Source organism: Sceloporus occidentalis, unplaced genomic scaffold (assembly GCF_023333645.1).
Source record: "Sceloporus occidentalis isolate IW3139 unplaced genomic scaffold, rSceOcc1.0.p SCAF_1, whole genome shotgun sequence".
Taxonomy (NCBI): Eukaryota; Metazoa; Chordata; class Lepidosauria; order Squamata; family Phrynosomatidae; genus Sceloporus; species Sceloporus occidentalis.
The window spans coordinates 11,109,698-11,124,361 of NW_028316981.1; the positions used below are offsets into that span (position 1 = coordinate 11,109,698).

At 42.3% G+C, this 14,664-nt stretch overlaps 1 protein-coding gene across 4 annotated transcripts in view; it reads left to right on the forward strand.

The window, feature by feature from the left end:
* LOC149320721 (uncharacterized) overlaps window positions 1-13,356 on the forward strand; it is a 48,231-nt gene extending 34,875 nt beyond the window's left edge. For 3 of the 4 annotated variants that reach the window (XM_089502701.1, XM_089502693.1, XM_089502710.1), the window contains exons 8-11: window positions 827-1,282; window positions 3,586-3,921; window positions 4,954-5,637; window positions 8,186-13,356. In XM_089502701.1, coding sequence (XP_089358827.1) covers window positions 827-1,282; window positions 3,586-3,921; window positions 4,954-5,637; window positions 8,186-8,850 — 2,141 coding nt within the window. In that variant the 3' untranslated portion in view covers window positions 8,851-13,356. The remainder of the gene's footprint in view (window positions 1-826; window positions 1,283-3,585; window positions 3,922-4,953; window positions 5,638-8,185) is intronic. The other variant, XM_089502717.1, reaches the window with a different exon arrangement.
* The last annotated feature ends 1,308 nt before the right edge of the window (window positions 13,357-14,664 follow it).

Here is a 14,664-nt window from a genome sequence, read left to right on the forward strand (position 1 = left end):
CACAGACAAATAGAAGTCTGTAACTGGCCCATCCTCTGTCCTTTAAATAGCAGATATTTAAATCCTCCTTCATGCGATTTTTAAATAAATTATTCATGCCTTTATCTGACAGAAATCATCAGCGTCAAGCCAAGCTCGTTGCTTAAATGCCCACCATGAATGATGACTAGCCACACCCCTTATCAAACAGGCCTTTTCGGTTCATTAATTCATAGATTTTTATTATTATAGTCATTATATCCCACCTTTCCCCAAATAATGGGACTCAAGGTTGCTTACAACATATTGAAAACAATCCAGATTTAAAACTGTACAAAAACTTGAATAAAACCACAAATATAATAGTTAACTAAAAGACAGGACATTAAAATTAAATTTCTATATACAAATCTTAAAACAGCACAGCATGCCATTAAAAGCCCGTCCTGGTCGGTTTCTAAGACTATGACAGCATAAGAATGTTTTGACAAAGACGGGACCGTCCTGGTTTCTATAGGGAAGGATTTCCAAAGTCTGGCATTGAGGTTGAAGTTCCTCTGGTTCTCTTGACTTGCATGACAAGATTTAAGTGTCTCAGGTTTATGGTCTTGGAACTGTGCCTCTAAAAGATAGGCACACATCCTCTTGTATGATTATAGATATGTCTTCTTCTGGAATTGCTTTCCACATTCAGCTGCCAGGCATTGAGCATAGACATGCACCTAGTTCATACATGAGTAAGCCAGCCACAAGGCTTACAGTTACACAGTTTGCCTCATTTCCTTGTTTCCCCTTGTTTTAACGGGGGAGAGAGCATATGCTTGATTTTTTTCCTCTGTCACTGCAGGTGTTGAGGACCCAGGTAAAAATAGTGACAATTCTCTGCCACTGCAAGGGACCCAGCCGGATTCTCTAGAACACTCCACAGACATTATTTCGTTGAGCCCTGCCATCTTTGAACCTGATCCCACTTCAAAGCTTCATCTGAGGAAGCCACATGATGAGGATAGGGCATCTTCTTTTCAGCTGGGGGTCAAAACCCTCAGGGTGGTGCTGACGAAACTCGCCACTTCTCGGAAAGGGAAGGTTCACAGGTGCCTTGAATGCGGGTACAAAGCTGACAAGTACTCGGAGCTCATGAATCACACTAGAATCCATTCTGCAGCGAGGCCCTACAAATGCCATGAATGTGGGAGAAGCTTCCGGTGGCCATCGACCCTTCATCAGCACAAGCAAAACACATGCCCCCAAAAGAGGCCTGTTTTCAGTGCTTCTTTTGCAGAGCATCAGGCGACACAGACAGGTAGGCGTGAAAAGTTGGCTGATTTCTGATTTGTTCTTCTCCAGTTCACTGATGTGGCCATCCCTGGTGTTTTATCTGCTGTAGGATGCCCGCTAAAAAAGAGAGAAATATAAATGAGATCATTTCAGTGTTATTTCACCTTGTATAGTTGTAAACCTTGGAGTTTATAACCACTTCATGAGAGTCCCTGTAGCCACCAACCCCCTGAAAGAGTTCAGAATGCAAGTAACTCTGTAGATCCATGCCAACAAATCAGTTGTGGCAGTTTTCATTTTCATCCGCAGCACGTCTTTTGTAAGCATTATGGGTCTTGATTACCAATTTCTAAACCAAGTCGCACCGAAGTATTTTGTGTTACTACTGGGATAGCTCATAACAGTATAAATTTGTTGGGAAAATCTGATTTTTCCCCCAGCTGCTGGATTCAGAGGGAATATGGAGAAAGGGAATTAGCAGATGATATCTTTGTTGCTGCTAGCCCTAAGGGCTGGGTGCTCTTAACCTCTGAGGCCTTGCTCTTGTTGTGATAAAATTCAGAGGGTGTGTCTAAGAAAGAAGCAGCAAAAACAGTAAGAGACCTCTCGGACCTGCCTTTTCTATTTTCTACAAGTACACATGTGATTGGATGGGAGTATAACAAAGAAGGTATACATCTTTAATTTAGGAACTGAGCATAGCAGTAGGCTAATCAAGTACATATCATCAGGAAAATCATACCTGCAAGTATGTCTCAACTAACTTTATTTCCCCTTTGATTTGCTAAATTTAAGGGAAATAGCTAACTGAGAACTTAACTGCATCTGATGATAGCATCATCATACTTGCTAACAACAATGATTTTCTACTGCTGTGGTAAACTGTAGAAAACTGGCTTTAATAAGTATTTCAGAACTGTTATGCATTCTAGATCTATCAGCTGACAAAAAGTTTTACAGGGGATTCATTTCCTCACTGTTTGTGTGTTCCAGTGTGTCTGAAGAGCTCCATGGGCAAACAAGATTACTCTGTTCACTTTGCTTGAAGAATTTTTCCCCCAGACCCATCCTTTTGTAGATTATACAGTCTCTGGACTACCCTAGTCGTAAAAAAAAATTAAAATAAATCATATGTACTTGTATGGAAGAGGTAGTTCTAGTCATACATTATTCATTCCAAGACCCTATGCGGATGCATGAAACTATGGATAGTACTGAGCCCTATATTTTGACTATATAGTTAGCCCTTCTTACCCATGGGTTCCTTATCCACAGTTTGTCCTGGAACCACACCTCAGCAGATACTGGGGTCCACTGTACTGTAGTTTCACACTGTGAAAATGTACTTGAAATAGCCACCCCTTCCACCTGCTGCCCTGGAAAGGGCAAGAGAACCGATTTCGCTACATCTTTCCTCCCATCAGTTCCTCAGAACAAGTGGAAGGTCAGTTTCCAGCCAAGCATACCATAGAATCACACTGAATGACCTAGCGATGCTGACAAACACCTATATAGGGTTTGTTAGAAAGTAAATGGAAGCCTCACAATGCCACTGAAATCGCAGCCTCCGATCTGGTTCATAGCTGCTTGCACTGCTTTCTTCTCGCTTCAACTGAAAAATTGAAGGATAGTTTTGGAAACATTTTTTAAAAAAAGAAAATGGAAGTGTTTGTGGGCATTTCTAGGTCCTTCAGTGTGATTCTTTGACATGCTTGGCTAGAAATTGACCTCCCACTTGTTAGAAGGAAGCAACAAGGAAAGTTGGGAGCAGATCGATTTCCCCCACCCATCACAGTGCAGCCGATATGGGGTGGTGGTATTTTTTTGGAGCACAGGTAAGAATACAGCCTGCCATCCTTATCAATGGACCTGCCATCTGTAGATATAACCATCAATAGATGGCAAGCCCCCGTTTTAGCTAATGGGGTCTGTGCACGTGACTGTGCTAGTGGGCGTCCTTGCCACACCACCATTATTTTCAATGAGATTTGAGCATGTGCAGATTTTCATATCGATGGGAGGGCGGAACGGATCCCCCGCAAGTACAGAGGTCTGACTGTAATAAGGAATGTAATTCTGGCATCTAATAAAGTAAGCGCACATTGCCACTTGTACCTTCTTTTTGGCCAAAGAACTATTTTAAAAAACAGAAGTCACTTTGCATTTTACACAAGAAGGACAGATATGGACCGCAGGGATCAGAGGGAAGTAGGAGATGGTAGAGAGGAGGACTCTGGACCCTCCAGGACTGCCCATTGGTTTTTTTCTTTCTCTCTCTTCTAGGCTGAGTAAGAAAATATATATCTGAATTATTGCTTGTCCCTGCAGGTGAGGGGGAATCAAAAGGAGAAGCAGAGATCAAATTGGAAAATGAGACATTTCCAGATGAGTCCTACCCTTACAAGGAGGCGGCTACAGAAGAATCCATGGATCACCCGACACAGAAGAAGCACTTGTGCTCCAAATGTGGATACACAGCTGCCAAATGGTCAGATGTTGTTAAACACGCACGTATCCATGCAGGGGAGAAGCCGTACAAATGCCATGACTGTGGGAAGACCTTTGCATGGTTGCCAACCTTGGTGAAGCACCAGCAAGTCCACGCGTCTCAACGGCAGACTGTTTCTGAAGCCCATGTTGCTGAATGTGACGTCACACTCAGTGGTGGGTAGGAATCCGGTGGTGGCTTTTTTCCTCCCTGACCTCTGCAGTGACTCTTTATTTTGGGGTGGGTGGGATAACTGCCAGTGGTTTAGAGCCTCATTGGCCCTTCAGGAGACCCTGGAGGAACACCAGCCTGTACCACTTCATTCCCCTCCCCATATGTTTTAGAAAATACATTTCTATGTGAAAGAGGAGAGGCTTTTAAAAAAACAAACAAACAGTGACTTTGGGGTATGTTTTCAGGTTATTTCCTGTTTGTTTGTTTTTGAAGCCTCTTTTGGTTCTAAAACAGTCCAGGAGCCCCTAAAACATGGCAAAAATTATCCCTCAAGGAGTGTGTTGGGGCAGGATGGAGGGAGGAATAAAGGAAGTGCTGGTTTACATCCCTTAAGGCCTCTCATTGTAAATTTTAAACGATGAATTTTAAATATAGATTGTTTTAATATATATGTTTCTTGGTTTTTTTTAAATAGTATATTTTAATTGAAGTTGTGTTTTAACTGGCATATATTTGTTAGTCTGTTGTCATTCCCTATGGGGAGGGGCAGATAAAATTATTATTGTTGTTGTTAAGTAGTCCAGAAGGAGCCAAATATTGGGGGGGGGGGGGGAGAGAGAATTGCTTCTTTTTACTTTTTAAAAACGCCTCTCCCAAAAATACTGGAATGGTTGAGGGGTCATTTGGAGCCACACTTTTCCTATCCATTATCATAAAGTAACAGCATTGAATTGCTTTATAATCTGTAGTGGTTTCCAAACACTTGTCCTCCAGGCGCTTTGGATTTTTCAGCTCCCAGAAATACCAGCCAGCTTGGCCAACAATCAGGAATTCTGGGAGATGAAGTCCAAAACACTGGGAGGACCAACATTTCAGAACCATTGCTTTATAGAGTAGCATAAGCAAAATACTTTTTATAAGTGGAGTTGCAAGTAGAGTTGCTCTGGTGAAACCTCAAATTTCAGGTGAGGCTAAGCAGTATATTTGGGACGTTTGTAAGGTTTTTATATCTGAATTATCTCTGTTTCCTGCAGATGATGAGGAGTTAATTAACACCATGGCAAAGGGTCTTCATCGAGGAGGTTCCAAATCAGACCACCGGGTTGGGAAAATTGGTCGACCTCCAAAAAACAAAATTGGTCAACCCCCCAAAAGTAAAATTGGTCGACCTCCAAAAAGCAGAATTGGACCACCTCCAAAAAGCAAAATTGGCCAACTTCCCAAACGCACTGTGAGTGGTACGAAGGATAGCAGATATTCGAGACTTGAGAGAAAACACGAGTGTCCTGATTGTGGACACCGAGCCTATTATTTATCCGATCTGCTGAGACACCAGAGAACCCACACAGGCGAGAAGCCCTACAAATGCCAGGGCTGTAGAAAAACATTCACTCAGAAATCAGCCCTCTACAGTCATCAGAGGGCCAACCCATCTTGTTCCCCTGTGAATGGGCAAACGCCTGTGAGAAGAATGAGAAAAGGTCAAGGTGATAAAAAACACACATGTTCCAAGTGTGGACATAAAACGTATAAATTAGCTACTCTTCTTCTACATATGAGAACCCATGCAGGCGAGAAGCATTATAAATGTCAAGAGTGCGGGCAGTTCTTCAGCAAAAGTTCAAATCTTGAGAGACACAAGAAACATTTGCATGCCGTGGAAAGCAGCTCCAGTAGCAGAAAACCATCTTTCTTCAAGCATCAGAAGAAGCGTAGAGGTGAGCTTGATATTTGAATAAAAAGTGTTTGGTTTTTTTAATTCTTCTTAGTACATCCCATAACTACTTCCCTGTAGTAGGTTTAACCAAGCATCCAAAAAGGAAAATTCCACAAACTAGAGATCCCCCATCATACAAACACACGCTATTTACTTCTGTATTTAAAAGCACAAAAACAGAACTACTATTCATAATTATATTTGTAAAGTAAGAGCTGAAAAATGTAACAGGCTAGAACAAATGGTGTGATTCTACTTGCTTGTTCTCTGCCTTGATACCACTTTTAGTTACTAAAGTATATAGGTAGATGGTGTGTTGCTGGTACTGTATATACCTCAGTATATACTGTGTTCCTGGGCATTAGTTAGGCTGCATCTGCACTGCAGAAATAATCCAAGTTGCCAACATTTTGAATGCTTGGAATTATAGGAACTGTAGTTTGTTGTGGCACTAGAGCTCTCTTTACAGAGAAGGCTAAATGCCTCATAAAACTACAAATTCCCAAATTCCACAGCATTGAGTTAAATGCTATGTTGTTAAAATGCTGTCAAATCAGATTATTTCTGCAGTGTGGATGCAGCCTGTGATAACAGAAAATTGGGTACAGGAGACAAATAATAGGGACAGGTTCCTGCTACACTAAATAAATAAATATTTTTAAAAATCAGTTGAACATGTTTCAACAAACCTTTTGTTCAAAAGTAGGGATATACTCATGTGAAATGAAACAACCAGGCAGGGTAGGCCTTGCTTTAAGTAAGGAGAACTGTTCTGAACCACTTGAAGGCTTCTTTCAAAACACATCAAGGAATTACTTTTCTTTCACCATCCTCCACTTTTTGTATGATATTCGATGTGTGGCCAAGCTTACAGGTCTGGTTTTTTTGGGGGGTTTTTTGGACATGCTGGAGCATAAGCAGGTACCTCAGGTTTCACATTTCTCCTATTTGTAGTTCATGCATATTTCGTAAAAATGTACTGGAGTCATCTGTTGTTTTTCCTGCCTGGTGTAGATAGGTACACACAGCTACAGTAGGACTGGCTAGAGTAGAATCTGGCAGATTCCCAACTCAAGCTTTATTGTTACTGCAGACCGGACATTAAAAGTTTGTATCTCTATAGCCCTCCTATGCCATCCTCCCACTCCTGATGCATCTTAGACAGCTAGGCAGGTGACAAGAAGGAAGAGTGAGCCAGGGAGCTAAGGGTGCAAGAATAGTTTGTAAAAAGGAACTTTGCTGTCAAGGCTTTGTTAACTGAGGTATGCTTGTCATTTATGTACACTAGTCAGCTGAAAATCTCTAGTCACTCTTGAGAATGTCCCTTTCAGCTGTGCATTCATCAAACAAAAAATAGCAAAGTGGACAAGGGGGAACATTTTTTTCTGCAAACATACACACACAAGCTCAGTTGTACTGGACAGAGGAGCACAAATTAGATGACAGTCCTTCAAAAAGGCAGTCCCAAATGTCAGCTCCAAAACAAAGGCTCAGTCATCAAAAGAATTATTTGAAATTACCATAGAAAAACTAAATATACACACTACAATGCACACCTCAAGTTGCACCAATACTGCACAGGCTATGCTGTGTTTTGAGAATAAGCTCTTTAATAAAGGAAATTTTCATTTAATCCCAAACCGCCAAATTAATTTCTCTTCAAGAACAATTTTCTCAAAACAGGATTGGTGTTAAGACTGGGGTTAGCATTTTATTTGTATACCGTTTCTCCCTAGATCAAAACGGTTTACAGACTATAAAACTATTAAAAACATCTCATAAACCACTCCATTTTGTAGTGTAGGGACCTTTCCCTCGTTGTGTGCCTTCCCATTCATTTCCAATTTATTGTGACCATGAAGTAACCCATTCACGGGCTTTTCTTGGCAAGATTTGTTCAGGGAGTTCCTTTGCCTTCCTTTTAGGCTGAGAGAGCGTGACTTGCCCAAAGTCATCCAATGGGTTTTCCATTGCTGGATGGAGATTTGAACCTAATCTCCAGAGTCCTAGCCCATCACTCATACCACTTTACCACACTGGCTTATAACCTTTCCCTACTCTTTCTGCTTCTGGTACCAAACTTCTCTTAAAGAAATGATGCCTAAGAACATTTCCATTTTGTTATCGAGGTATACTTGTACAGTGAAATCTGGTAATTTTGCAAATGAAATAAAAAACCATGGGTTTTGGGGTAAGGGGTTCTAACTTTGGCTAAAATCCCTTTTCATACTTCTGACCAATTGTTTATCAAGACCATTTTCTTAGTCATACAATCATTGAATCATAGAGTTGTAAGAGACCCCAGTGGCTTACTGCATACAAGAATACACAACCAAAGCACTTACGACAGATGGCCTTCCAGCCTCTTTAAAAACCTCCAAAGAAGGAGACTCCATCACCCTCTGAGGGAGCATGTTCCACTGTTGAACAGCTCTTATCATCATGAATTTCTTCCTAACATTCAGGTGGAATCTCTTTTCCTGTAGTTTGATTCCCTTGCTCTGTGTCATAGTAACTCAGTAGCCCCCCCCCCCTTTCTCTCTTTGCAGGCAGGAAGCCAAAGAAAGCAAGAGAAGAGAATACACTGCCGGTGAAAACACATGAAGCCACAGTAGCGATATCCCACGGGGAGACCCCTGTGCTAGCAATGATCCGGGAGCGATGGCGTTATGACAAACAAGAGCAAAAGAAGGATGAAGTGGAGGAAACCAATGAGACCATTGAAGAAGCCAATGATAATCTCACTGGGAAGGAAGCAGCAGTCCGGGCTAGACTAATAAAATTTGCCTATTGCAAAGGGGCAGATTCAGATCAGGGGCCAACAGAGCTTTCTACTGACAACACAGCCCAGGCAGAAGAGAAGCCGTCTTTCAAATGCTTCACATGCGGGGAATCCTTTGAGAAGAAAAGTTACCTCACTGAACATGAAAAGACCCACACAGAACTTGAACCGGAACCCGAATCCAGCGAGTGCACTGAGCTCAGGAAGTGCTTTTCATGGAATAATAACTTGCTGAAACAAGTCCACAGAGGGGTGAAGCCGCACCATTGCTCTGAGTGTGGGAAGGATTTCTATTGGAAAGATAACTTGCTGACCCATCTCAAAACACACGGCTTTGAGAACGTGTATGAATGCCTGGAGTGCGAAGAGTGTTTTGTCCAGCAGGAGCAATTGGTGAGGCATCAGAGAAGTCATACAGGACAGGAGTGCTAGGAAGGCAAGGAGCTAAGTGGCTTGAGACACCAGCACACCTTTGCAAAAGGGAAACAAAATGAGAGGAGCAAGCGGAACCCCCTGTGGTAGCCCCGTTGTGGTGCATTGCTCATCCTTCTATGTATTTTCACCATATCTCTTTCACACACTGTTCCTAATCATGGTTTGAGTATAGGCCTGCTTGCATATCGTTCAGATGCTCACATACTCATCCTGCATAATTTGTACATTTATTCTAAGCAAATACTCGGGGACTGCTGAACGCCTGCCTGCTAGGACAAGGGACTCCCAACTACTACACTACACTTGGTAGCAAACTCTCTTTAACAGGAGTTTGTTCTACAGCAAAGAGCAGCTGATGATTCCTCATTCTACCTCATGAGTGGCTTCAGCTGTTGATGACTGCAGCTCAACCCCCTCTTGAAGGCACAGGTCAAGCTTCAGGGAGGGGACATTTGGTGACTGTACCGACCCCCCTTTCGCCCAGTGAGCCCTGTTGTCTTGTGTTCTGACATGGTTTTGAACAGTTGGAATGTTGACAAACATTCTGTAGCTCTTCCGGATTGCTCTCGTGCTTCAGAAGGGATCGTTTTATTTAGCAGAAGCCAGAGATCTTACAGACAGTAGTTACTGAGGTTTCAAAAAAGACTATTAAGTTTTACCATAACTTTTTTCTCCCTACCCCATCTGTCATGTAGTTGATTTGCAGGGTGGGGAGAACTGGTGCTCTGCAGCTACAATCAAAACATCCAAAACCAGCTTTGATTTGGCAATTGGTTTTAGTGATTCCCTTGAAGGAAGGGCCAATTTGTATCTGCAAGAAGAGTAAGAATTTGGTTCTTGGAATTCATTGGGAAGTAAAAGTCCACTATTGATTGGAAATGCCTGGAGAACAAATTTGAGCATGGAAAGAACATTGTTCTTGTCCAGAAAGTCTGTGTTTGAATACTCTTATAAGAAGAGAAGATTCACATGGAAAGCAGGGTTTTGACTCATCAGTGTTTGCTCTCCATAGAGTAGGACCCACCAGATATTTAGAACTACAACTTTCTGATTGACCATACTAGTGGGCTACTGGGAGATCACCAAGGTTAACATAAAAGTTCTGCAGGTGGAACTATGGCTCAAAATAGAGACAGGCCAAATAAAGTGCCATGGGGGCGTAGCATTCCGCACCAAGGCCATGCCAAGCCAGCAAGGGTCAGCCCTCTTAGGAGTGAATTTAAACTGCTCATGCTGGCTGCCAGCTTGGGACTGTGGCAGCAGCCCACTTTGAGAGTGGGCTGTGCGCTTGCCATAGTCCCAGGCCAATAACCACTGGAATAGTCAGAGACCACTCCTTGCCACCCATTTGTTTTGCCCTCTAAGTTATGGCTTCCCTCCCACCATCCGCAGGGCTCAATATTTTGCTGCCATATCCCTTTCCTCCATGGCAATTCAGTAGCTGGTGAAGAGCAGGGTGGATCAGAGAAGCGTGTGGCTATGCCCTTGTAGCCAGGTGTCAAGTGATGATACCCACCAAACTGCCGGGAACCTCCAGAGGTCTTGGCACATGATGTCATCATTTTGCATTATCTCTGGGGACATAACCAAACAATCCTCCAATTCCCACCCACCCCCCAGACTCTCCACCAGCCTCTGAATGGCTTGGCAGGAAAGTTATCACAGCAAACTGGTTAGTCTTGGTGGCACTTTGATTGTTGTGGAATGTGGAAGAGAATGCCAGTCTTGTCAACTGCCAAGAAAAAAAAGACATATGCAGGCATACTTTGGATTTACATGTGTGTTTGCCACTAACAAGAAGTTCACATCTGGAGGACTAAACATTTTCTCATCCATGCCCCTTGGATTCTTCTAATGCAGTATTTCCCAATCTTTAATCCTCCATTTGTTTTGGACTTCAGATCCTGGAGACCCCAGCCACCTTTGCCAGGAATTATGGTAGCTGGCAAGGACCAAAGCTGGAGGACCAAAGGTTGGGAACCACTGCTCTAATGAATTATTGTCACTATCAGTGGCAAGGCATCCTGCTTTATAACGGGTATGTGGAGAAGCCATCTCCAATTAAGATTTTTTTAAAAAAAAATGAGATGCTTTATTATAGGATTCTTTTTAATCATACAAATCTGGAAACTACAAGTGGATTTTTTTTTAAATGGTAAACAGTGCAGGAAAGAAGGATCTTCAGTTGTAGTATTCAGGCACATGAAGTCATGGAAGAAACAATAGGTGCTAGTCAGCAGAGGTGTCCAAAGCAGGCCAGATGTTTTGCCATTTGCCCTCATTTTGATTCATGAGTAGGATGGGGATGAGAATTGGAGGAGGTCCAGCTTTGCTCAGCCAAGGGTTTACAGTACAGGATAAAGCCCTGACAGAAGGTGCTCCTGTGTCTTTTTAAAAATTTTCCAATGAAGGAGAACCCATCTTATCTTCTGACTGTTCCAATGCCTCTTCCTCCAGATGTGAACTTGCATTCCCAGAAGTTTCCTAGTGTGGCCATTGACTTTGGGTGTCCTTGTCCAAAGCATCTGGTAGGGCAGAATTTCTTCCTTATTTCTAGCCCAAATGTACATCATTGCAGCGTCTAGCCCTTGGTTCAAAATGTTGGCCACTGGAGCAACATGAAACATGTATGTTATCCCTTCAGTTATATGAAGACTAATATAATATTTTAATTTTTCTGTCTTTAAGAGGTGCACTCAGTTAAGCACTCCTGCTTTTTGGCAACAGCTCTTTTCCCATTTCAGGGTAATAAAGTGACACTCAAAGTAAGGTTGCCAAGTTTTTCATTGTCTCCTCCTCTGCCTTTAATGGCAGCACTTGGCAGTGCTCATTTCCCTCACTGCAAAAAGTTTCTTTTGAGCATCTGAGTGGGTTAAAGGCCTGGGAGCCGCCTTATCGCACAAGAAAAGCAAGCCAAAACGGAGTGGGAGAGTAGCAAATTTCTCTGTGTCTTTCCCACATGCTGCTGTCATAATAGCGCTTCTATTTTCCTTCAAAAAGTCATACTTTTATGACCGTCTCCCTCGGGAAGAGAAGTGCTACAACAGCATGCAGAGAGGCATGGAGAATGTTGTTACTCTCCTCCATTTTGGCTTGCTTTTCTCATGCAATGTGATTCTGAGATTTAAACTAGATTGATATGTTCCCTTCATTTTGTGCCCCTAGAAGAGTGTATGAATATGGAGAAGTGTAGCTCTGGAAATTATGTTCAATGGGGAGCAACCCATGAGCAGTTGGGGGATTGGTCCCCAGACTCACCAAAGTTGCTTACCCTTGACCTAGAAGACAGACGGACAGAAGATGGGTGAGACCTGCTTTCTAATGTTAGAACCAATAGGTGGAAACGGTTGGGTTGAGATTTTACATTAGATGGGTTTTGAATCAATTGTTGGATTTTGGTTAAGCATTAAGAAAAAGCTAAAGGAAAGATGTGATGATGGAACAGGCTGTCTCATGTTTGAACTATCCAGGCAGAATCCAGACAGCCATCTGTCAGAGGTGCCATAGTTGCAAAATCTTGCACCAAGTAGAAGTAACTGCAGCTATCCAATTATTTCAATTTTCATCTTCCACCTTCCCAGTGTTATACACAACCTTTCCCTTCCAGCTGCCTTCCCTTCTACTTCTGTTTCAACTTTCTGGAAACTGCACTCTTCCTTCCAACCTTACGCTTTTGCCTTGTGTTTATTTTTATTTCTCATGTTGAACACAAGGCCTCTTTAATGGTGGTTGGGGTTTTTTTAAGTGTTGTATTTTAATAGCTTGAACCATAAAATGATTTTTAAAAAACTCTTGATGACTTGGACTAAACGGTTATGTAGCTCAGTGTCCTGTTTTCTCAGCCACAAGTAACCCCAAGAGTAAGATTTAAAGACAACAGTCTTTGCTTTTGGTTCCTCCTCCCCAATAACCAGGATATTCAGGGTATCCTGCTTTGGATTACAGAGGTTCAATTTCACTTATGGCTAGCATCCTTTGATAAACAATTTCATACATATTCAGATATGGAAGGTAGGTAAATGGTAGAAAAGCTTTGGATAACTTGTATGGAACTTGGAAAATTCTCCTGGGTATGACAAGTCCCAGAATTTCCCATCCAGCTTGCTGGCTCAGGTGTCTTGGGATTTGTAGCCCAAAAAATGCCCCCCTACATGCAAAGTTCTGCTTTTGTGTCATAATACTGTTGAGTGCATGAGTGCAAGCCCCAGTTTTAAGGTAACAGTCTTAGAGTGCAGACCCATATACTGTATAGGTTTGTTGAAAAGTAATTTCCACAGACTTTGGTGGGACTTCATTCAACGTATGTTGATATAGGAATGCAGCCGTAGCTTTGTATATATATTCCTAAAGGCAGCGGGGAGAGAAGGTTGTATGTTTATATTAGAATGAGTTTTTCAAAAGTAACTTAGAGCTCCCAAGTCATGTTGGTTGTACAAATTGTGATGGGTTTTGGATGAATTTGTTGACATGATCCTCATTAATAAAGATTTTTACAACTTTGAAGCCTAATGACTGTTTAAAATTACTTTTTGTATCAACTTATTTGAATATTTTGAAACTTTAGCTTATTGTGCATGCTTACATGAGAGCGAGTCTCATTAAATGTGGATGGAACTCCTTTTGAGTAGATGTGCCTGAAGAGCCGATGTAATGTTGTGGTTTGAGTGTTGAACTAGCACTCCTTGAAACCAGGGTTCAAATCCTTGCTTGGCCTTAGACAAGTCACAGTCTCTCAGCTTTAGAGGAAAATGAATAAATCTTACCAAGAAGACCATAGGATAGAGTTGCCATAAATTGGAATTTACTTGACGACACAGATGAAGAGGAAGAACATATACTTAGGATAATGGTGCTTAAGACTACAGCAATCTAATAGACAGGTATGAATTCATTGCACATCTCCCTATATATTGATATATATATACAGGAAGTCATAATGCTGGGGACACATGGCTCTCTCATAGCCTAATTTATGGAAAAGCCAAACCATTCTCAGACCATTGACAGAGAAAGTTCAGAGCACTTTACATCAATTCTGTTTCACCTATAACAAGACTCTAGAATAGTCACAGATCCCTTTCCGGGATGTTCTTCTGAGCTTAAGGCTTGTTGTTGACTGCCTTCAAGCTGACTTCACCTCACAACAACCTGGTGCATGAGTCGCCTCCAAGCCCCCCCCCCCCCCCATCCTCAACTGCGCTTCTGAGGTCTTGCAGAGTCAGGGCCACAGCCTAAAGAAATATAATTTTAAAAAACCTCAGGCCTCCTTTCTTTTCCCTCCTACACTCACCATCTCTTTGGCTGTGCTCCAGTGTTTTAAATGGATGCAGGGAAACAAACACCAAAGCCCATTTCTGCCAAAAGGCACATTTTTGGGGAGCAGTGAAGATGACGTCTGTATCTTTAATGCAAGGATGGTCATCATGTGGACTATTAGCATATGGCCCCCTAAGAATATTTTGTGCCTCCCACAGCACCCCTTATGGACTCTAGGGCATATAGAGGACATTTCCACATGTTTGGAGCCCCCTTGGAACCTCACAGGGGTCAAAATGAACTGGTGTGAAAATCCCCCCCCCAAAAAAAAAATGGTTTCAAAATGTCCCCAAATGCTCTTTAGGGATTTTTGTTGTTGTTGCTGTGTGCCTTCAAGTCGTTTCTGACTTATGGTGACACTAAGGCAACCCTATCCTGGGGTTTTCTTGACAAGATGTGTTCAGAGGAGGTTTGCCATTGCCTTCCCCTGAGGCTGAGAGAGTGTGACTTGCCCAAGATCACCCAGTGGATTTCATGGCTGAGTGTCAAGCACAA